This window comes from Lutjanus erythropterus, chromosome 2, assembly GCF_056507025.1.
Source record: "Lutjanus erythropterus isolate fLutEry1 chromosome 2, fLutEry1.hap2, whole genome shotgun sequence".
NCBI classification, from domain to species: Eukaryota; Metazoa; Chordata; class Actinopteri; order Lutjaniformes; family Lutjanidae; genus Lutjanus; species Lutjanus erythropterus.
Window position 1 is genome coordinate 19,048,198 of NC_139318.1, and position 20,742 is coordinate 19,068,939.

Below are 20,742 nucleotides of genomic sequence, written 5' to 3' on the forward strand. Positions count from 1 at the left end.
ATGCAACTAAATGCACTTTGTTTGTTTTTTTTATAGTTTTATAGTTATACTTTGTTTTCCAGATGTGATAGAAAAGCTTGTCACACCCATTTCATTTTATTACATTTCTCCATTGAGGTAAAAGAGAAGCTGGACTTGACAATAAAGATAAATATTTTCTCAGACTGTCTCCTCTGTTATTAATCAACTATCACTGCCAAGTCCACAATAAGGTAAGGAACAAAAACAATCCATAACATCGTTCTTCTGCCTGGTACAACCTGCCTGAGGTTCCCTTTGATATCATACCCTGCACAAAATGAGAAATGGCAACAACAAAAACTCCTCCTATTGCCTCATGACAGTATGTTGACATCCTGGTGAGTGATTGGCTGCGACTGTCCCCTCTCGCCCTCCACTCTGTCCCATTCACATTTAAAGCTGAGCCACAATAGACTCATTCACTGACTCAAAAAAACAGCCCTCACAAAAAGACCCAAGAGCAAGTATGGACCAAGTCAAGTTTGGCAGGGAGATGCTGCATATTAAGGACCACCAGGGCTCCAGACACGTGTCCCAGGACATGGTCAAGAAGCTGATCCACCAGTCTCATGAGGCAAAGGAGCAAGCATACTGTCCTTACAGCAAATTCAGGGTAGGGGCGGCTCTCCTGACAAGGGACAACTGTGTGATTACAGGTAAGGTACATGTGAAAGTTTGCCTCTGGATTGTTTGATTAGAGTAAATATTTGGCATGAGGTGAAAGTTTAGGTTTAGGATGAACAGGAAAACATGTTTATTAAACACCTGCTTTTCTAAATCGGTATTAACATTTAATTCTTATCACTTAAGTGTTTTCATGAAGCTAATCTATTGTTTTTTTCACATTTATCAGCAAGTACACTTTTAAGAATCATATACAAAAAACGACAGAAAAAGTTCACCAGATTTCAAGCAGGGAAGAACTCAGTCACAGCATTACGCAACTCGTGTTCAAGTCAAATGTGTCCTTGTTGCTTTGTTTTTGATTTAGTTCATTGGACGTCAGGGGGAAGTAACAGAATTTCATTTAAAGTACAATAAAACTGAATGTTACCTTGATCTAAAATTCATATTTCTTAAATGTGTTAATGATTACTTCACAGCAGACAGCACAAATGATTGGAGAAATGTTCAGTAAAAGTTTAATTTTAAAATGTCTCTACAGCTGCTCATCATTTAATCCTTGCCAGGATAAGACTTTATCATTCCAACCGAATGGAAAATAATAACACATTTCTCAGGTCCAAAGCCTTCTCTTTCCCATGAACTAGGTTGACCTTTTGTCATTGCGTCACCTGTGTCAACAGTGCTGTATACATTGACAGGGATGTCAAATCATTGTCAACACTAAGGCAAAGACACTAGACTCCTGCCGGTGGTGCTGGACCGTACAAAGCTTAACAAGTCACATGTCTCTCAACAGAAATGTGTGTGTGTGGGGAGGGCAAATGGCTGGCCAACAGCTGTGAGTGCAAACACCCAAAGAGTAACTATTTGTTCAGGACAGAAGGAGTAAACAGACAGCCCCTTTGATGCTGAAAACGCCCCTGTTTTGTAACTTTTTTTGTCTAATTTTTAAAGTTTAATTTCAGTGAAACATACGTAATAATAATAGGCGATGATTTTAATTGTGTCCCCGGCAGGTTGCAATGTGGAAAATGCATGTTACAACCTGGGTGTGTGTGCTGAAAGGAATGCTATCTCCAAGGCAGTGTCAGAGGGCTACAGAAGTTTCAAGGCCATTGCAATTGCCAGGTAACGTCAACTTCAAAGTAACCCAGACTGTAATAAAGAAAGCCATTTGTATATTTCCTGTAAAACGGTAGCATCCACCCCGTCCTTGCACAAGCCCACACTCATCTTTCCTGTATTACCATACCATGACTCACTTTTCTTGTGTTCAGTTTCTTGCACGTCTTTTCTGCAAGTCACTAAACATTACTTAAAACTTCCCCTATTACTCCTCTGGTCAAAGGTTCAAAATTGACATGCTGCACATAAATGAGCCAAAGATTTTTAAATGCTTGTGATGATTTGGATGGATGGATGGATGGATGGATGGATGGATGGATGGATGGATGGATAGATAGATAGATAGATAGATAGATAGATAGATAGATAGATAGATAGATAGATAGATAGATAGATAGCTCAGTTGGTAGGGTGTGCGCCGCATTTACTGAGGCTATTAGTCTTCTGCAGCGGCTGCTGGTTCGACTCCTGCCTGCGGCCCATTTGCTGCGTGTCACCCCCCCACCCCCTTTCCTGTCATGTCTTCAGCTGTTACTATGATTAAAGGCAAAAAAAAAAACAAATAAAAAAAAAAACATAAATACATCTCACCAGATATAAACCTCAGCCACATAATCAATGACCAGCGGAATTTAGAGTTGACTATGAGATTTTACTTTTTGTTTTTAAAAAGCTTTGAACAAGTTACCTCCAGCATAATCTCAGTGACCTGTTATAGTCCCTCTGTCCACCTAGAACACTGAGATCATCAGATAAACCGCTGTTTTCCATCCTAGAGTCATTTGAGGCATAATGGTGACTGTGCTTTTTCTGTAGACAGGCCCAAATCGTGGAACAACCTCCCACTACATATTTGATTAGCCCCCACCCAAGGAATGCTACAAATCCAGGCTACAAACCAGGCTTTCCTAATGTGTTCAATGTATCTCTACGTCTTTGTGATCATGTTTTCTTTGTTATTGTGTTTTTTACCTTAATCAACAGTGGGTTGTTTTTAATATTGTGCTGTAGAAATAATCTGACTTGACATAATGAAGTTCCTGTTTGCCAAGTTGAGAGTTCAGACCCTTTGTTTTATTTGGTCGACTACATTTTTCTTCATTTGTTATTTTCAGTGACCTGGACGACCACTTCATCTCCCCATGTGGTGGCTGCAGGCAGTTCATGAGAGAAGTATGATCTCTGCTGGTCTACTGCCTTCAGTTGCTCTTATTGTCCAGTCTGTAATGATGTGTCAAGTTCTCGTTATATTACAGCGTAAATGTTTTCCCTGAAAGGCTGATGGTGAACTATATGTACACTGTCTTGCACTGGCATGACTAACACATAACACATGCTAGTTTCTTATTAACTTTTTGTTGTCAGACAGGACCACATACAAAAATCTCTTAAGCAAACAATGAGAATGGGTGCTTTGACAGAGAATTCAAACTTGATGTATTCTTTCTTTTTAAGGCATGAGCACTGACCAGAGCAAATACTCTACTTTAATGCAAGTAATTGACTCTTCAGAAGTCCAGCCCCTTTTTCTCTGATAACAAACTTGAGTCTTTGGTCGACGTTCTCTTTTTCCTGCATAAGCAACATATAGTCAAATATTAAGTTTAGCTAATGTTAGTAAAACAGTTTTGCTAAAATTAACTAACTTAAGATGTGAACTTTTACAGGTTCCTCAGCAACTTTTTGAAATAATTAGATCCACTTAAAACTCAACTCATCACAATTAATAATTGTTCAGATTTTGGCTTTTCATTGAGTGGTGCAGCTGTGGCAATTTAATTTTTTCTCCTGACAGAAATTGTTGTAATTGTACTGTACAGTCAAAGTCACAGTCATAGCACCATCTACTGGCAAAGGAAAATTAGTTGTTTTATACTTTATACTGTTGACCTCCTTGATGATGCTTCATTAAAAAGATTGTGAGTTTTCTTCAAACATCGTAGCCCTGGCAGTGCAGCAAATTTAGATTTCTTTGCCAGGAAACAGAAATTGCAGCTCAAATATACATTGTCCAATCTGCCCCAAATTTTATGTTTAATTAAGAGCAGTGGCCTGTGGACAAATACTGCCAATTAAAAGTCATAATCATTGTGCTACCTGCTGTCAACATGACCTGAGTATTGTGTAACAATCATCATTTGATCCACGTGATGGGCCTGTTCACCTGCAGCTTTGTCATTTCCCTCACAGTTTGGGCCAAACTGGGACGTATACCTGTCAAAGCCTGATGGCTCGTACATGAAGATGACTGTGAATGAGCTGCTGCCGGCCTCCTTTGGCCCTGAAGACCTGAGCATGAAGAAAGTGTTTAACATTCCTAATGAGTACTGAGTCAGTATTGTATTACGAAACACACACACAATTGTTGGTTCTTTGAACCACCATGACCTGTACTGTGTAAAATGCTGCTGAAAATGTGAATTCATGTTTGGCAGTAGTTCTATTTATGGTAAATATTTGTTCTTGTATCATCAACTGATTGTAAACAATGTCACATATTTAAATTTACTTTATGTACAGTGTAATTTTAATAAACATAACATTAAGCTAATTGCCAAAGTGTATGCTAGAGAATTTGTGATGCATGTGCCTACATTAACATGTCGAATGCTGTACTGTTATAGTTAAAAATGTTTCTTACTTTTAACATAAGCATGAAGGAAAATGACATAAATATCAGAGTAGGTTAAACTTCTCTGCACATTTTAATAAATAAACTGTTTTAAAGGAGTTTCTTTTAATAAGTTACACTTCATTTCTCACAGTTGGCTATATGGACATACATGAAGTTCAAAGGACATACAAGAAAAAAAATAATGATTACAAGTTACAGTGTACTGCAATTATTATTTGTTGAGCAGCAAATTATTCCATTACAGAGTGAAAGGAAGGGATAGAGGGGCTGAAACATTTAAGTTGCCAGTGCAAATTCACTAAAAACTTATCAGTGATTTCAGATCTACTTATTCCATGCATGAACATTTACAGTGGTTTAAGGGCACAGGCCTAAAAGGGGCTTCAAAAGTTGTATGATTTATCGTTTCTCCCTGATTCAGACAATTAACAAGAACTTTAAAAAAAAATAAGCCATCTTGGACAAAAAGGCAGATTGCAACATTTTGGCTGCCACTTACCCAAAATGATATTTAACTTTATCAGAATTCAATCTTAGCAAGAAGCATATTCAGCATATTCAAATCCCTTAACAGCGGCAAGACATGGCAAATTGGTTTGAGAAAAAAAAATAAAAAAAATAAACAAACACCAGAAAGAATCCTATTCAATCAAACATCAACTGTTCTTTAAAACTGATTTGTAGATAGTGTTATGTGAATTATTAGTGAATTATTGCTGCTTACAATGATGTTAAATTGTCTATGTCTTTATGCCTGGAATCAGAAAACATTGCATCAGATCTCTAATAGCAAACAAATGTCAGTATGAAGTTCAACTGAAGGCTCCTAAAGGTAAAAAATAACAAAAACATATCATTTATCTATAAATTCAGTGCATCAGGCTCTGTTTCCGAACCTTTATTTGTATCGACCCATGTGGACATATCTCTGCGGGACATGCTGCCAAAGGTCAAACTCAAAAAGAGGCCTGTCAGTTGACCCTTCCTAAGTCCTGCTCCCTTTTAAACAGTTGAACAAGCTTGATACCCAGCAGAACTATAAGTTAGCTACTGGTAGCAAAATGCTAGCTATCTAATCTACATCAACCATTAGCTAGCTAGTGTTTTGTTAACAATAGGTAAACTGCTCAACTGTTATTGGAGCACAGAGCAAAAAGGGGAGGGACTTTGGAAGGGTGTTGAGTCAATTGTAAAGATGTGTTCAGTCTCAACACAAATTTTAGAGGCTACTGGTGGTTCAAAGCAAGGAGAGCAAAAAAAAAGCACTTTTCCATCCACATAATTACTGTACAGAGACAAGAGTAAAAAGGAGAGGAAAATAATAATAAAAAAGAGTTAATCTGTTACACACACATATATGGGTACAATCCACACATAGCTAGCTACAGCTAACGTAGGTACCTTGAGGCTTCAGGTCTATTTGTGGGTCATAAACACAAACAGAAATAACACTCCAGCAGTGACGTGTGAGCAATTAAAGCAATATGAAAATCTGCTTTGCATGCTATCATATAGTACCTCTCCCTTGCAAAGTGCTGTAGTTAGCTAACAACCCACACCACTGGTGTGTATATGTGTGCATGTGAAGACTGATGGTGTATGCATGTGCGACAGCTCAGACTCTGATATGTTTCAGCAAACATCAGGTGAAACTCCATCTGCTTCTGTTATTTTTTTTCTAGTAATTTCTCTCCTTTTTCCTCCTCCTGTCTCTGTACATCAGACATGAAGTTGCATCTTGCAGCTCAGACTTCACCTCACTATGCGCATTTTAAAGGTTTGTGGTACCAAACTAGTCTAAGCCGTCAGTTTTCACCTACTCCACCCTGTCTGTCAGATAAAATAAGACATTCTGTGAATGGGCTGCAACAGTTCAGTGCAGCAACCTATCTGTGAGAAAGAGAGTTTAAATAATAATTTGGAAAATTGCATTTTTCTTGCTAAACAACTTAATCAGGAGGCAAGACCATGGTATGTATACTGTACCATTCATACCTTTGTTACTTTGACCTCAGCTCTCTGTGGAGGAGTTGTTAGAGGTTTCATCAAGAGAGGGCCATGCAGGAACCCGTAATCTGGGCAGAGTGCCCTCCATAAGCCTCTCCATCCACAGTCCCAGCCTGTCCAGCTTGTGATGGACTTCTATGCTGGTGGCCCTACTGGAGCCTCTCCTGGGTACGGCCCCATCCTCCCTGGAATGGGACCTGGACCTGGAGTGGGAGCTGGATCTGGACCTGGACCGTGACTTTCTCCTGCTGTCAGAGGAGACTGAGGTCTCAGATGAGGAGTCGTTGGGATCGTCCCCTGTGAAGACGGGTCTGAAGAGGCAAAAGTATTTCTTGTGGCCATTGAGGGCCAGGACGTGGCCACTGTAGTCAGAAGACTCCTCATCCTCGTCTGAGTGGCCCCCGCTCTGCATAGCTTCAGAGGATGAGTGAAGTAGTGACGGCATCCAGTGGCGGTGCTTATCAGCGTTGAGGAAGGAGAAGTGGAGGGTCTGAGTTCTGTAGCAACAGAAAGGTTTTGGATTAATCAGTGGACCAAGTGTACAATAAGAACAAGATACATGATGTACATTATGTGTGTATTATTACATTATTTACCCTTAATACCATCTTTTAAAGTTACTGCAATATCACTAAGGCAAGAGGAAAACTCCTGTAAAAACTGTGTAGGATACAGAGAGCCTACAGTTTAACAAGTTTGCCAGTTACAATATCAATTGATCATTCATTAAGTCGGCTCTCTTTAGTTAAATTAGGCCTACTTTGGCTTTATTGTTCATCTTTTCAAACAGTACGTTTTATTTTTGCAAGGGGAAAATTATGTGAGGATATGAGGAATAATAAGTCATGAGTTTGGCAAATGCATTGTTATCTAACATGTTTGGCTGGAGGTGGAGGATGTTACTGCAGGTGGTAAACTTGCATTAATTAGCCAGACATGCTAAAGTTCGCAGCTTAAGCTACAGCAGAAAAAAGACAAAGTTTAATCCATTCCTCCTATATTTACACTTTTGTTTTAGGTTTCAACATGTAGTGAAATCCAAAGGTTGACAGGCCAGCGCTGCCTAGTTACAGTTACTAAGCTATAATTGGACAGTTGCTGTTTGGAAGAGGGGTTTAACGAAAGGTTAATTAAGACCTTCATTTTTTATACGAGTGAAAAAATAATAAATAAATAAAAAAAAGAAACTGCAGAGTTCAGAATTACCCAGAGAAAGAAAAAACCTCCTTGGCGAATTTCCTGAGCAGGGCAGTCTTGGAGGCATTGGTGAGCACCAGGACAACGTTGATGTGGCCCGGCCTGAGCTTGACCAGGTTGCTGGTGTACGTGATGTCCGTCAGCTCGGTCACTTCCACAAAGTCCTTCTTGGGAGGACGACTACATACACCAAAGAGAACAATAAAGGGAGGGAAAGAAAAGTGGGAAATGGAATTTGTTCTTATTTACAGCATTACAACTGCCAATATATTTCTTAATAACTCTCAAGTGTGATTAGACAGGTTGGAAAAAAAAAAAAAAAATAGAACCAATCCCTTAAACACCACAGAGAGATTGTTAAAAATACTTTGCTACTAGCTTCAGGCAATTTTCCTTTGTGAGGAAAGCTTGCTTTTCTGAGCATGCTAATTATCACTGTGCTTTAATTAATACACCTCACAAAGCCTTTGTGTGATACATTAAACACACACAGCTCTCAATTTTTCTCAATGTCCACCTCAATTCATCTCAAAAATTGGATTGCTGGCAGCATAAAAACATTGTGCTGACAACAAACATAGATACATACATACAGTGATTATCAGGACAGAATGCAGATAAAGTTCAATCACTCTGTTGATCTTGGAAAACCATAGCTAGATGTCCACAAACTGTGATATCTTAAGGTGACAGTAATGTTATATGGAGATTGGCTCAGATTCACTGAAGAGCAACTCAGACTTCAAGAGTACCAAATATTTTACAGTGGATAGAGCAAAGTAAAGATGTGATATGAAACTTGCAGCAAACAACTATTAATCAGACAGGGACAGTTTTCTGGCAAACCACTGACACATGTCTTAACTTTCTATTTATAGCAGTTGGGGCAGTATTTGTCTGTGAAAGTATGAATTCATTAACACCACACTGAGTCATGTCTAATTATTAGTGAGAAACTTTCTTGTGGGGCTACGGGGACTGATTTGACAGCTCAAGGACATTAGAACAAACCCACAAACCCCCCATGGTCCTGACAGTTGGACAAACAGCCATTCAACTACAAAATGAGTTTTAAAAACCATCATTCAGTCAGCCTGTGTGGAAATTAAAATACACCGGTCTTTGATGTCCTTATTTTCCAGTTTTCTGCTGCCTCTTATTGGGCCTAATTCTCTAACATGCGCATAGAAATGTTATTATTGTGCACATAAAATTTTTAAAAAATAAAATAAAACAGCAGGATAGGACAAGATTAAAATAAAATAATAAGTCGGTCAAAGTATTCTGCGTCCAGCTTGTGTTCACCTCCTTTCATCACATTACCTGGAGGTACTAGCTCTACTTGAAGCGTCGTTCTCAGTTTGTGGTTGCTCCTTTGGCTTTGGTTGTCGGGGTTTGCTCTCACCTGGCTCACTGAAAACACAACACAGAGGGCAAATGATCATTGTGGACAAACATTGCTTGGACTCTTTTGGAGCAAAGCTATCCAGTCTGTATTTGACTCAACTGAACTCAAAACCAGGAATAATCATGTGAATTAGTAGACAAATAAGATAATATTAAATAAGACATTTCTATTGTAGTTCGAGTGAGTATCATTAAAGAAATAATTCAGAGTATTTGAAGTGGGGTTGTATGAGGTGCTGATCAATAGTCAGTGTATTAATTACAGTAGATGCTAGTTAGCACGCAGAAGTCACACAAGAACTCAAACAAATTGAGGTAGTGGTAGACCAGCAAATCCCATGTTTTGGAAAGTAAAATGACTGATGTCGTCTGTGGAGTTTGGTTGGTTTGGAGTGAGCGATATTTGGCTTATATAATGGTGGTTTCTTGTCAGAAAAGGCTGTCTGATGGCAAAGTAAAACAGTAGTAATATTGCAAATATAGCTTACACTTAAAGTGATATTTATTTTTTTTAGGCGGACCTTTTTGGAGTGGCAAAAATAGCTTTTGTTGTTGACCCTGTCCACAGCAGCATATCGCTTAGGTTCTGTGTCGGTGCTTCCCTCTGCTTCTTCAAACTGGGCACTTCCTAACCAGCATTTACTGTTTGTAATACACTGACGATTGGTAAGTACCTCACACAACCTCTCTTTAAATAACCAAAGCTATGCCTTTAAGTATAAGACATTCTGAATTAAAGTAATGTAAAGTAAAATGTTTGGGCAGCAGATTAAAATGTCTCAGATTAAAACAGGGCTGTGTCTCTCACCTGAAGGCCTGAATGATGACGGTGCCAAACAGAATGAAGAGAGCTGAGAAGATCAGAGACAGGATGGGCATCATCTCTCGCCTTGAGGAGAGAAACATATTATAACTGAAACATGTGGGAGAAAATACACGGCAGCCCATATCAACCCATATCTCTCATTGCAGTTTCCATGTAGCCTCTGTGTGAAGCAGGAGGGCACACTAAATGTGTACCTACAGCATCCCCACCAGGTTCATTCTAGAAACGACCTGATGCAGCAGCATGATTCAGCTTCTGATACATTTCAGATATATCATATATATAAAGTGCACCACATCTCTCATGTCTGTTTTTTTGCACTAAATGCTGCAGAGGTTCTGGGAGAGTGTCGTCTTACCAGTTCGAGTAGAGAAGGTCATCATATATTTGAAGGATGTAATCATAGGCAGCATTCATCCACTGAATAATAAACATCTGAAAACAGAAAAAAAACAACATAAATCCAAAAATTATTCCAATTAAAATGTCCACTCTCAGATTTGCCATCAGTCAGTGTAGCTCTGACTAAGGTGAGTGTGTGTCTGCCTTGTCTTACAGGGGCCATCTCGTTGTTGAGCTCTGGCAGGGTGGCGTCTGAGCTCAGGTAGGTGGGGTCTTTCTGAAGGAGTTCCAGCTGTTCATGAAGCCTGTATTTATCTTCTTCACTGCCGTTCCAGCCGCCGCTCACGGAGCGGAACAGGACCTTACCAGCCTGGCTCCGCCTCTCAAGAATCACCACCTGTGAGTGGTGTTTAAAAAAAGCTCATTTACTGCTCATATCTGTAACCTGACACATATCAAATTCTGTATATTTCTGGATATAAAAGATTTGCCAGTTGGTGCACACTGTCCTTGATGTTAGTTTCTACTGGATGACTGAAAATCCATCTTTTTTCCTTCAGATGGATTCACTTCTATCATACATTTGATTGTGGCTGGGTTCCTAAATCTTTCACAAATTCAAGCAATTTCAAGGCGCATTAAGCACCTTACAGCTGTGGTCAATTACATATTTATATACTCTACATATAGACTGCATATACTCTTTTTTTTTTTTACATCACATTAAATCAGATGTTATTGTGCTACAAATAACCAAAATGATGTTTCATGATAGCATCCTACAGAAGGGTGACAAATTAAAGGAAAAGACAACAAAGTTTTATATATATATTTTATATAGCACTCAAACAATAACTTTTGTTTTATTTCAATCAAATCTTTTAAGCCTAAGCCTTTTAAGATCTAAAAAGTGAACTGTTCAGTCAACTAATAATCAAAAAAAAAAAAAAATAATAATAATACAAAAGTTAGGGTGACTTTCTCCGGAGACGACAAAGGAAAATTAGCATTTAGGCTAAAGTTTGTCTAACTAAAGTGTATTAATGTTCACAGTCACTGTTAAATAAACCAATAAATGAAAGTAATGCAATTTTAAATTAGTTTCAAACACTTGAAAACACTACTTTAAAATTCAAGTATTCTCAAGGACTTCCAGCACCCATACCAACCCTGATTTGATTTTAGGAGCATGTTAGTGATTTTGCATGTTGATATTGATTCATGTGTTTTCACTGACCTGCGGTGAGGGTGCAGCCTGATTAGGGAGCAGTGCCTGACAGAGAGGCTGCTGCTGACGCTGGTAGACGTATGCAAATCGCAGCACATCCTTTTTGTTCACTGACGCAAAGTCCAGGAAGGCCTTATTGCCTGGGAAAAAGTCTTTGTCCTCCCCTGTGATCAGCAGCACACAGTACCTGCAAACCATTCACACTCAATTCAACTGCTATGGCAGTCTAACTATGCAACATTAAAGTTCACTGACAGCCACTTCAGTTTCTCACAATTTATGATGTTAAAATCTGATTTGACCCCATTTAGACTTGGCTTAGCTTATTTTCCTTTATTTCTTGAAGGAAGACGCCTCCTTTGATCAAGTCTTATTTCACAAGAGGTTGATTTAAGTGAGACATTAAGAGCAGCACTGCTCAGAAGAAGTGACTTACTTCCTCCGTCGGTGGAACTGCTTGACAGGACACAGCTCATCAAAAATCTGCTGGTTGACCAGCCGTGGCACCTGCAAGAACTTGTTGTTGGAGACAAACTCATCCATGATCTGTCGCTTCATCCCTCTGGCCTGGAAAGGAGAAAGGGCAGCAGATGTGAAAGGCACAAAGCAAAAAGACAAACATCAAAAGGAACAAACATCAAGTTTAAAACTAGCTATAATGTTCTGATACAGCAGAATGTTTATTAAACTAAGGAGGCGATGGTGTAGGCTGCAAGCAGCGCTGGATGTACCTGGATGATGTCGACAGGCTTCTCTGTGTCCTCCTTAAACAGCAGCATGGTGGGGGCGTATGTGTTTATGTTGAACTGCCGCAGTAGCCGAGTGTTGTGTGTGTCACCCTGGTCCACATAGCCAAAGCGCACGTAGTCTCTGAAGGCGAACGCTGTTAACTGAAGAGTGGGAGTGGGAAGATAAAAGCCATGAAAATAAATACATTAAAAGAAATAAGAGAAGGTGTAAAAAAAAGGAGAGTTCAGGGCAGACTAGCTGCTTTTATATAAACTCATAACTATACAAAAGAGAGAAAAATACAAACTCTGACTGCTTGAAATTGTGTTCCCGTATAGGTCCCATATGTAAAAGGATACAATTCTATGTAGCAAACAGCAACAAGCAAACAGAAAAATCATTTCGCGTAGAAAATGCTAACACAGATGTGTCTGTAGTTGCCTTTGTGGTCTCAACTATCTGCTCTTTATTGTATATTTATGGAAACTGTTCAAAATAGTAACCAGCCTGAAGAGCCAGACTCAACAGTTCTTTCTAGAACATTTCCAATATAACATCTCGTCTAATTAGTGAAATACACCGTTTGTTTGTGTGTAAATAAATCACTTACTTTGTAGAGGAGGGGAACAATAGGGACTTGGTCAAACAAGATGACGCTGGGCTTATTTTCCACCTGCCAGTTATCCAGAAAAGTGAGGTAATTGTCATCTGTGATCTGGAAAAACAATGGCAATTAGTTTAAAAATATATTCTTGTTAAATTAAATTACAGTCTAACTGAAAACCTGCTTTATTTACAGCCACTTCACCATTTGTAAAACTACACCGGATGAGTTATAATCAGGCCTGTAACTATCATAACAATCATAATTAGCTGAGAAACAAAATTCCTAATCATCAATACATCCATATGGTCTACAGGTAAACAGGACTTAAAATTCTTTGAGAATAGCACACATGTAATAGTAGTGTATTTATGTCTGTTGCGTTTACCTTTTCCACCAGTTTGTGGGGCAGGAGGTCTTCAATGAACTGTCGCAGGTGCTCCCGTACCACCGCCTGATGGAAGAAGGTCACCCTGCCATTCACAAGCCCAATGATGGAGGGAGCGCGGTGAGCTCCCAGCTGGTTGGCCAGGCGACGCTCATAACCCAGGTCCACAATGCCAATGCCAACACCTGGTGTGACAGTAAAAAACAGACTGCTATTGTGCCTGATACAGCAGAGAAAAACAATGTCCGGTGTTCTTGCAATGAAGAATAAAATACCTCCTAAAAAAAAATGCCATAGTGTTATTCCAGAGATTTTGGTCAATAGAACATGCGAGTTGCTTAATGATGCTTAATGACACTTCTGACCATCAAACTGAGGTCATAGACTTTTAGCCATTTTACATTCAAATGGTGAATGTAACAGAATATGTGCATATATTCCTCCACCACTCCAAGCTGTGGGATTTTTACTCCAGTCTTCAAAATTAGTGTGGGACTGCCAAATGGATAGGGGTCATAAAAGATGCATACAACTGTTTTTAGTGTCTCAGACTCCTGTGAATCAGGACTACTGTATATCACAGCAACAGAGAAAACAAGCAAAGAAGCTCTGAATCTGTATACACACTGAAAGCTAACTGTTCAGCACTATATAGCAGTTTGTGACTCACTACAGTGGCCACTTTATTAGGTACAACAGTACATTCTACTGCAATCTAATACAGCTGTTTGCTTTTTTTGTCATTGAGGTGTTCCTTGAATTCATAGTTAGTTGTCAATGCTGTACTGGACCGAACTATATTGAGAGGTGCTTCTAATTCTCTGTCCCCCTCATGTATGTAAAGAGGGAAATACGAAACGTTGGAAACATGCAGTCTAGTACGAAATCACCTTTACTTTGGTCTCAAAAATAATAATAAACAGTAAATAATAAACATAAATAAATGAATTTATACATTCAAACAACAATGTCACCAAACATTATGAGCATCAGATGTCATAGCAGAGTTGTTGTGTATGTTTCAGGAGCTGGTGAAGATGAAAACAGTGCTTGAAGCAGTGTGAATATTGGTGTTGTGTTTATCAGGCGGCAAGGTAAGCTTCTACGAAATAATGCTGATATCTGATGGACTCCTTCACAACTCCCTACTCACATATGAAGAGAAGTATACACTGAGTGACTTGAGTTCACTATACAGTTAGGAGAAAACACTTTCAGAGACTAATCGGGTAATTTTCTCTGTGCCCTTAATTATGCCATTGCTGGTGTTTTTCTTTCAGTGAATTGCCTGATGGATATAGAACTTCGTTTGTGACCATCAGTTGCACACTTAGTTTTCACAATGCATTGTGGGATACTTAGTATGTAGGGTAAAGAAATTTTCAATATACATTTGAACAGCACCACACAATGTAAAAGTCAATATATAGTGGACTCTGACAAACATCCTGCACAGAAATGGCTAAAAACAGTGTTCAATGCTGTGTTAAGACTATGTTGTAAATTCAACCAGAATATCATTGCAACAGTGTTTTGCTAAAAACACATCAAGTAAAGCTAGAGCTTTATGTCCTGAGCTCACTTTAGGTTACATCTTGTTTAAATCTTGTATTTTTTTCTTTCATCCATGCCAAATAAAAATCCAGTGGTTTGACTGATAGCATAATAAAATCCAGTAAGTTACATAAGTATGCAGGATACTTTTCCAGGGACAGACTACTTAGTTATTATAGACTGAGCTAGGAGTCTAGGACATTGGGATCTGTACTTCTAATTAACAGAATCAACTCAACAACTTTAAATTCATCTCCAGTGCCAGACAGTTGTTACACAGGGTTGAATTCCTCCGTTAGCTTTATACTTTGTTCCAGGAAACCAAGAAGAACAAATAAGCCCTAATGAATAATTAAAGAAATGGCTGGCTCCCTGTGAAGCATCTTAACACTTAGAATTACATTCCTCCTAATGGCCTGGAACTGAGCAAACATTATCCTCATCTTATGATGCTTTTAGGAAAACCAGCCCTGGTCGTCAGAGTATGGGGGGCAGAGTGATGGGAGTCTGGTGACAGCAGACTTACCCAGCGGCTCCAGCTCATTCACCACCTCCTTCCACACAGGCTCAATGTGGATGCATGCAAAGCACCACTCAGAGGTCACTTTGATTAGGTACGGCCTCTTGTGGCTGTCTGGAAGGACGTCACTGTTAAACTGTGCGTGGTGAAGCAGGTACTTGCTGTCTGCAAAGTCCCTGGACCTGGAGGAGGGTGGGAACGGAAACAAGTCAGTCAGTCTTTTTTTAGACGGAGCCTACAGGGTGCTGTCAGGACGCGACCTGAGAGAAAACTTTCTGTAACTCTAATTTGTTCACTCATCTAAATCTTGATGCACAAGGTTAAGATCTTTCTCTGAAAAAAAAAAAGTCAAAAAGGCACAAACAGAGGCATGTAGTTTGTTAATCTAATAAAAGAAAAAAATGTCCTATAAGTAATCATGATTAAAAACAAAATACAGGGATTAATACATTTTTTGTCAAATATAAAATTACTCTACAACTATTTTGATTATCAATTCACCTTTTTAAGACATTTTAAGAAAAGAAAAAGTCCAAATTTTTCGATTCCAGCTTCTCAGGTGTGAATATTTTCTAGTTTCTTCAGTCCTCTATAGACAGTAAACTGAGTATCTTTGGGTTGTGGGCAAAACGAGGCATTTGAGGACGTAACCTTGAGCTTTGGGAAACACTGGTGAACAACCTTTTCCTGACATTTTATGGACCAAACAGATGATGATCGATTAATCAAGAAAAATGGTTCCATTCACATTAGTATGAAATAGAGAAAAAGCAGGAACATTTTTTGCATTTTAGAGATTTGTCCTCCATTTTGTGCTGACTGATTAGCTGTATCATTTATAGTTTCGACAATTTATTGTACAAGTTTGCATTGCACAGGATTCGATTAGATATTTCACAAGCCCCTGGTTAAAATGTGTACAGACAGGTGAGATTAAAAGGAGTCTGTAGGGGTTGGATAGCTAGCAAATAATCTCATAGATTATGGAGCAGTTCCACCATTCAAGAGAAGTGGTACAGAACATTGATGGATTTGACTGTTCTTTCTCTACAGTCTGTTTGGGCAAAATCATAGCTTATCTATTGGTGCAATACAAATATCTATTACAATTATTATTGGCAGCCAGCAAGAAAGCTTTAAGATGAAAATGGTTACAGAATGAACCTCCAGCAAAGACTGACTGGACAGATATTGTGACTGGTGTTTAAAAATATGGAGAGAATATTTTTTTCACTAGATCTACAGGATCAAGATGAATGTCGTTGAGTAGCATGTAGGAGTTTCTCTACTTGTCTCTGAGCTGAATCTTCCACTGACGCACCTGTCACACATTCAGGTGTGCAGAGAACTTTTTCAATATTTTTGGTTATCTATGTTTAAAAATAAAATAAAATAAAGTATGACTAGAATTTATGAAGAAGATAATAACTGCTTGCAGCTAAAAATCTTTTTATTATTGTCAATAACCAAAGGGAAGCACGAGGAGGAGCCCAACATACATCACTCCCTATGAACTGGACACAGCATCATGCTGGGAAATGAGTATTTATGAACACAGTTTTGGTAACTTGGAGATGGAAATGTTCTGTCAGGAGAGACAGAAAAGGAAGCGTGTTCCCTTATCAATCTGGATTTGGTCCAAAGTATGCTGGTGCTTTGATTTTTGACAGCTGCTTGAAGTTAAATGATAGAAAAAGCAGAAGTGAACATGCAGTACCTGGGGAAATGGAAGAAAGACTCATCAAAGTAGAAGCTGTTGTGGAAACCTCGGAAACCGTGATGCTGTGACTGGCCAAAGGGCTGGTTTTCATCCATCTGCCCGTAGCGGTCAAAGTTGGACCTTCGCTCTTCATTAGACAGAATCTGGGAGAGGTGAGAGGACCAGAGTTGTCACTATACCAGAATTTTAAACTCTGATCTTTTTTCGGTAAATTAACAAACTGCACACAGCCTTGTTTTGCGATGATGCAAGCCAAATTTCAAACAGGACAATAAAGACTCAACTGAAGTGAGGTCTGGAATGAGCCCTTAGATCTTAGAAAAAAAAACTGCATACAGAATAATAAAAATAATCAAGAGCATCATTGCCTACGGGCCTTTTTAAAAATGCTTCTGGGGTTCCCCTGGTAACCCTGTGTTTCATGTCAGCGCACCATGAAATGTGAGTAATTCCCTCAGGCAAAATACAATATATACGAAGATACGGACTTGCGGAAAATGTGCATAAAGCACTCAAAAGGTTTGCGACAGAGCCCTGATGGAGTTAGCGATCTGATAGTGTGAAAGCCTGTGAGGGTGTCACGCTGTTAGTCTGTGACAGTCTGTGAGGGTGGACATCGGGATTGGGCCCGACTGTCAGAAGGTGTCAGCTTCTTCTTCTTCTCTCGATTTACTGGCAGATTGCAACCAACTTTAAGATGCACGGTGCCACCTACTGTACAGGAGTGTGAGCTGATCTAAATGAGTGTTGTTTTATTCAAGGGTTTATGATCTACATGGAGGAAGAAAAAAAAGTTGTTTTTTCCCCCAACTTACTCTACGTACAGTTGAGAAATATAACGCTTTTTAAATAGAAATACCTCCATTTCCCCTGTTTACACAAATTTGTTTACAGTCAGTGTTGACCTATCGAAAATGGCGTTAACATTAATGTCAAAGAAAATGCAGTGATGAGCCAAAGCGGTAAATGCAGCATGTATGTGTACAGTATATGTCTATGTGAGTAACATCGTGTCATTTACCTTTTCCTTAAATTCTGCCTGCCTGCCTTGTGTCACATAAGAAAGTAAAGAGCGCCCTCCTGGTGACTCATACCATCTCTCTTTCTCTTTCTTTCTCTTTCTTTTGCCAATATCCCCATCAGACTTCACTCCCATCCTGCCTCTCAGACTATCCTGCAGCCTTTCACTCTCTGCTGCATGCTTGGTGCAATGCAATATTATGGGTTCCACTTTTTTTTTTTTTAACTCCACTGCTCTCACACTTGTCACTGCTCCTTTTCCCCAGTACAAACATAGTGCCATTTAATCATGTGTGCTCTAATCTAAATCTTGTTATGATGATTTCCTCCCTTCTGCTTCCTATCTCTATAATTTTTTGTTATAACCAACCTTTGTGTTTTGTGAAACCCCCCCTTTCTGGTCTTTCTCTTACCTTTTGTCTGTCATATCTCCATTCCTTTCTACTAATCACTGCTTTACCTTTTCCTTTTTCAGGAGAAATTGGTACTGTCATGGTGGTACACTTCTAACTGGGGTGGACATTGTCAACTCTAAGGCCTCTATTCCATGTCTTTGCTCTTTCTTCTCCTGTCCACCCAAACCCACATCTGACCAAATAGTTTTCCTTTCCTTCCTTCTCTCCTTCCTCTGTTAGTAAACTGTTAATCGGTTGTCCTAAAGGGAAAGTTCACCCCAAAATCAAATTATATATTTTTCTTCCGGCTTGTAGTGCTATTTGTCAGTCTAAGCTGTTTTGATGTGAGTTGCCTAGTTTGAAAAGATTTCTGCGTTCTCTATATAACACTTGTCCTGTGGTGCTCAAAGCGCCAAAGAAATACATTTGAAAAACTCATAGGCAATGTGTCTTTCCAAAAATGACTCATTTTCTCAAAGTAATGCACAGACCTTGTTGTGAGCAGTACTGTGTTGTAAATACTTTCTTTCCGCAATAGAATTTTCTGGAACTACTTTAAAATATGTGGATTATCTTGAATAACTAGGTCATGATTTCTGAAAAGAGACACTGGTCTTGACTTTTAAATTTTTTTTTTTTTTTTGGGTGCTTGAGCACCACAAGCTAATCCCATTTAGCCCTGTTATAATGGAGAGAAGGCTGACCTCTCTATAGCTGATAACTCCAAAACTCTGCAACTCACACCAGAACAATATAGATGGATAAATAACACTACAGGGCACAAATATATATTTTTGATATTGAGGTGAACTGTCCCTTTACTAGCTCCTGTGCATACATACTGTAGTCCAGTTTTTGTAGTGACACCTTTGCTGCTGCTCCATATACTATACACCCATAATCTATTGTTGATTTCATATTAATGACTGTTTCTCTGCCTCCTTAACTGGTTGAAAAGTGTTTAGGAGGTGTCAGCTGGAGCTTGTATGAAATGTAATATCACCCACCTCGTATGACTTAGAAACCTTGATGAACATGTCCTCGGCCTTAGGGTCCTTATTCTTGTCCGGGTGCCTGAAAAAAACATATATACAGGACATTATACATGCAGACGGCTGAAGATCATCTAATAACGACCACCGGCTCCGGCGTCGTAAGCACACTATTGTCTGAACAGGGCTGATACAGTTGAGATGTAATGATGGCCTGTGGGACTAGATGTCAGTCACTCACCATTCCTTGGCCAGATTCTTGTAAGCCTTTTTGATTTCTGCTTGACTCGCAGTCCTGCTCACACCCAGGATTTTGTAGGGGTCATGTTCAGAAGATGTCTTCACCAATTGTACACTCAAAATTAGCAGAAAGACGGCCAGCAGAGCTGGACATGTCCGATGTCGGCTGGCTCTCCCAACCGTCATAGTAGCTTTACCACTGTCCTCGTCCATCGTTGATGTCAGATAGCTCCCGAGCTGCTGCCCGGTGTAGTAACGGTACAAAGCTGTTCTGTAACGGACTAATGGATCAACCGACGGGTTTACATGATTAGGTATGTTCACTTTTTGACTGTTAGGTTAATTACAAACGACTGACTAGTAGTTTACTTCGATGAGGCCATTATTTTTTTTCAGCTAATGCCAATTGTCAGTGTCATGTCCGCAATTAAAGATAAGACTTCCGGTTATGTATTTCCAAAATAAAATCCTCCTACGCCATAGTCTTTTCATCTACTAACCTCTTGAATCTCATGGTAACTGGAAAAATAATATATATCAAGCAAAATTTGTAATTAATTAAAATAAAACACCCAGTATGGAGCTATTTAAAGCGTTACATATAGAAAGGTCCAATATTTGTGTCAACAATTTAATTAATCTAGAATCATAGTTTAAAAACAGAACCACATGAGAAAACAAATCAATGAATTGTTTCTTTAATCTGTTGAATTGCATTAATTGATATGCTATTCATAGTGGGTTAATTTGACAGTGAAAAGGCCTACTGTACAAAGAAAATAGAGGTAAAAATCAATGTGAAATAAAAAAAAAATAGAGTGATAAATGATCATTGTGATTATCTTAAATTTGAATAAAACAGCCATTATATGGTGAAAACGGAGCCTTTTTAATCATTTTGCCCTTCAGACACCATCATTGTTCCTTAAATGTTTGTTTGCCACTTACCATTTAAGGAAAGTGGTTTCAAGGATAGGAGCAACAAAAATTATTTAACTGATTTGATAAATGTTACTGACATTTCACTTGAAACAGTAATTTATGCCTGCATTTTTCATTTTGCATCAATTTTTACCCCTCTATTTTTTAATTCACATGTATTTTCATCACTTAAAATAAAGACATAAATGCAACATACTTCTGTGCTTTTATTCTGAAGCAAATA

At 38.8% G+C, this 20,742-nt stretch overlaps 2 protein-coding genes across 2 annotated transcripts; one reads left to right on the forward strand and one right to left on the reverse strand.

Moving 5' to 3' along the window:
* Positions 1 to 425: 425 nt before the first annotated feature.
* Positions 426 to 4,324, forward strand: cdab (cytidine deaminase b). The gene is made up of 4 exons (XM_084730819.1): positions 426 to 677; positions 1,665 to 1,776; positions 2,889 to 2,946; positions 3,964 to 4,324. Exons 1-4 carry the CDS (start codon positions 488 to 490, stop codon positions 4,102 to 4,104), a joined length of 501 nt encoding a protein of 166 aa, XP_084586945.1. The 5' UTR covers positions 426 to 487; the 3' UTR covers positions 4,105 to 4,324.
* Positions 4,325 to 5,763: 1,439 nt separating this feature from the next.
* LOC146331420 (dnaJ homolog subfamily C member 16-like) lies at positions 5,764 to 20,121 on the reverse strand. Its single transcript, XM_084730807.1, has 15 exons — positions 19,579 to 20,121; positions 19,353 to 19,419; positions 16,928 to 17,073; positions 15,217 to 15,392; positions 13,137 to 13,321; positions 12,755 to 12,859; positions 12,147 to 12,305; positions 11,852 to 11,982; positions 11,425 to 11,602; positions 10,402 to 10,584; positions 10,204 to 10,280; positions 9,828 to 9,908; positions 8,936 to 9,025; positions 7,622 to 7,792; positions 5,764 to 6,912 (listed from the first exon to the last, which is right to left on the reverse strand). The coding sequence occupies exons 1-15, from the start codon at positions 19,788 to 19,790 to the stop codon at positions 6,420 to 6,422; spliced, it is 2,454 nt and encodes an 817-aa protein (XP_084586933.1). The 5' UTR covers positions 19,791 to 20,121; the 3' UTR covers positions 5,764 to 6,419.
* Between the last annotated feature and the right edge of the window lie 621 nt (positions 20,122 to 20,742).

What these genes read in the sequence shown, in the direction of transcription:
- cdab (XM_084730819.1), top strand. Translation starts at nt 488, where the DNA reads ATGGACCAAGTCAAGTTTGGCAGGGAGATGCTGCATATTAAGGACCAC. An exon ending in AAGGCCATTGCAATTGCCAG is followed by an intron (nt 1,777 to 2,888) that starts GTAACGTCAACT and finishes TGTTATTTTCAG; the next exon opens with TGACCTGGACGACCACTTCA. An exon ending in GCAGGCAGTTCATGAGAGAA is followed by an intron (nt 2,947 to 3,963) that starts GTATGATCTCTG and finishes TTTCCCTCACAG; the next exon opens with TTTGGGCCAAACTGGGACGT.
- LOC146331420 (XM_084730807.1), bottom strand. Translation starts at nt 19,790, where the DNA reads ATGGACGAGGACAGTGGTAAAGCTACTATGACGGTTGGGAGAGCCAGC. An exon ending in TCTTTCTTCCATTTCCCCAG is followed by an intron (nt 15,393 to 16,927) that starts GTACTGCATGTT and finishes ACCCTCCTCCAG; the next exon opens with GTCCAGGGACTTTGCAGACA. An exon ending in GAATGAGCTGGAGCCGCTGG is followed by an intron (nt 13,322 to 15,216) that starts GTAAGTCTGCTG and finishes CTGTCACACCAG; the next exon opens with GTGTTGGCATTGGCATTGTG.